The following is a 2,375-nucleotide window of genomic DNA, read 5'->3' as shown; positions in this document are numbered from 1 at the left end:
CTGAGCCCCCCCCCCAAAAACGAACCTGGACCAGCGGGACAAGATGCAGGAGAGCTACGAGAGCGTCATCTCCCTGGGTGAGGCTTTTAATTTCCCTTAATTTATTATTATTATTCAAGGAGAATAGAATTAAAGGAATTACCTTCATTAGTGGCTGAATTCTTACGGTGGAAAAAACACCAAAATTGCCAGGATTGAGCTTAAATAGAGCCTGGGGTGGGGGGGGACGGGATTCGACCGGGCCCCCATTTCCAACCATGGCTTTATGGCTCCGGTGCCCTTGGCCATCCCCATCTTGTTGTTATGATTTTTGGGGTGAAAAGAGCTATAATCGGTCCCCAACTCTCCCCCCCCAGCGGAAGAAATCGCCATCAGTTGGCCACGGATCACCGCCTTCGCCGAATCGCACCGGAGGAGGGGGCTGGTGTCCGGTAAGTCCCCCCCCCATGGTGGCACCATCGGTGACGACCGGGACCATCTTTTGGAAGCCCCAAAACCATGGGGTGATGGGTGGGGGAGGTGGAGAAGCAGCCAAAGATGGCGGCCGCGCCATGGGGAGGGGTGGGGGCAGCCAACCGGTGGGTTTTCCCAAATTTAGGGGGGTCCTCACCCTCTTTCCCCTCCCCCCATCTCATAGACGATGGGTTGTTGAGCGAGAACGAAGAGGAAGACCCACCACCGGGCGAGCTGGAGAAGGGGGACGCCGAGGGGACGCCGGTGGGGAAGCCCAAAGGGACCAGCCCCACCGGTGCGGAAGGGACAAAACCCAACGAGAGTCCCCAAAAAGCCGAAAATCAACCCAGAAAACCCTCGGGCAAGCGACAGGCTAAATCGGGCCACCGGGGCTTCAAGAAGTTCCCCCCAAGGAGCTTGTTGGGCCACGGGCGCTGCCACGACTGCGGCAAAGCCTTGGCCTTCGGCTCGGCCTTCAACAAACGCCGGCGCGGCACCGAGCGGCCCCACAAGTGCCCCGAATGCGGGAAGTGTTTTCGGCTCAGCTCCACCCTCATCACCCACCAGCGCCGACACGCCGGCGAGAAACCCTACAAGTGCCCCGACTGCGGCAAGACCTTCAGCGTGGGCTCGGCCTTCATCCAGCACCAACGCGTCCACGCCGGCACCGCCGCCGGCGCCGCCCCTTGCCAATGCGGCGTCTGCGGGAAGAGCTTCACCGCCAGCGCCAGTTTGGTCAAACACCAAAAACTCCACCTGGAGGAAAAACCCTACAAGTGTGGGGATTGCGGGAAGGGCTTCAACTGGAATTCCCACCTGGAGCGGCACCGGCGCATCCACACCGGCGAGAAGCCCTACTCCTGCCCCGAGTGTGGCAAGAGCTTCAGCTGGAGCTCCCACCTCGACCGGCACCGCCGGACCCACGCCGCCGCCGCCGCCGGCGAGCCCCCTTGCCGTTGCGCCGACTGCGGGCGCTGCCCGGCCCCTCGCGCCGCCGAAGGCTCCAAAACCCCCGAGAAGGCCTTGCAGTGCAACGAGTGCGGCAAAGGCTTCACCAAGAGCGCGGCCTTGGCCAAGCACCGGAGGGCCCACGCCGGCGAGAAGCCCTACAAGTGTGGGGAGTGCGGGAAGGGGTTCGGCTTGAACGCGGCCTTGCTGCAGCACCAACGGAGCCACGCCGCCGGCAAACCCTACCAGTGCGGCGACTGCGGTAAGAGCTTCGCCTGGAGCTCCCATCTCGACCGGCATCGGCGCATCCACATGGGGGAGAAACCCTACCGCTGCGGGGACTGCGGGAAGAGCTTCTCCCAGAGTTCCCACCTGGAGAGGCACCAACGCGTCCACGCCGGCGCCGAGCAGCCCTGCCAATGCACCGACTGCGGCAAGAGCTTCTTGGCCTCCAACAAGCGCCGGCGGTTGTTGGCCGGCGCCGCCGGGGAACGACCCTGTAAATGCACCGATTGTGGAAAGAGCTTTCTATGGGGGGCCCGGGCCCGACCGGCGCCGGAGAGGACCCACAAGTGCAGCGAATGTGGGAAGAACTTCACCTACCGGGCGGAGAACGTCAAGCACCAAGGGACGCAGACCGGGGAGAAGCCCTACACCTGCCCTGAATGCGGGAAGAGCTTCGGGCAAAATTCGGCGTTGGTGAAACACCGGCGGATGCACACGGGGGAGAAGCCCTACAAGTGTGGGGATTGCGGGAAGAGCTTCAGCGTCCGCTCCAACCTCATCAAACATCAACGCACCCACCTCGGCGAGAAGCCCTACAAGTGCCCCGACTGCGGGAAGGGCTTCATCCAGAAGTCGGACCTCACCAAGCACCGGCGGATGCACACGGGGGAGAAGCCCTACAAGTGCAACGTCTGCGGCAAGTGCTTCAGCGTCTCCTCCAACCTCATCAAGCACCAGCGCATCCACCT

At 62.7% G+C, this 2,375-nt stretch overlaps 1 protein-coding gene across 1 annotated transcript in view; it reads left to right on the top strand.

Annotated features, from left to right (window-relative positions):
- Positions 1-12: 12 nt before the first annotated feature.
- Positions 13-2,375, top strand: part of LOC106893511 (zinc finger protein 721-like) — a gene marked incomplete at its 3' end in the record, with an annotated part of 14,804 nt that continues 12,441 nt past the window's right edge. Inside the window, exons 1-3 of the mRNA XM_014951556.1 lie at positions 13-77; positions 357-431; positions 638-2,374. Of these exons, the coding sequence (XP_014807042.1) occupies positions 44-77; positions 357-431; positions 638-2,374 (1,846 nt within the window). The remainder of the gene's footprint in view (positions 78-356; positions 432-637; position 2,375) is intronic.

The sequence above is a fragment of the Calidris pugnax genome, unplaced genomic scaffold (assembly GCF_001431845.1).
Source record: "Calidris pugnax isolate Ruff unplaced genomic scaffold, ASM143184v1 scaffold218, whole genome shotgun sequence".
In the NCBI taxonomy this organism is placed as follows: domain Eukaryota; kingdom Metazoa; phylum Chordata; class Aves; order Charadriiformes; family Scolopacidae; genus Calidris; species Calidris pugnax.
This window is presented reverse-complemented; position numbering and strand designations above follow the sequence as displayed.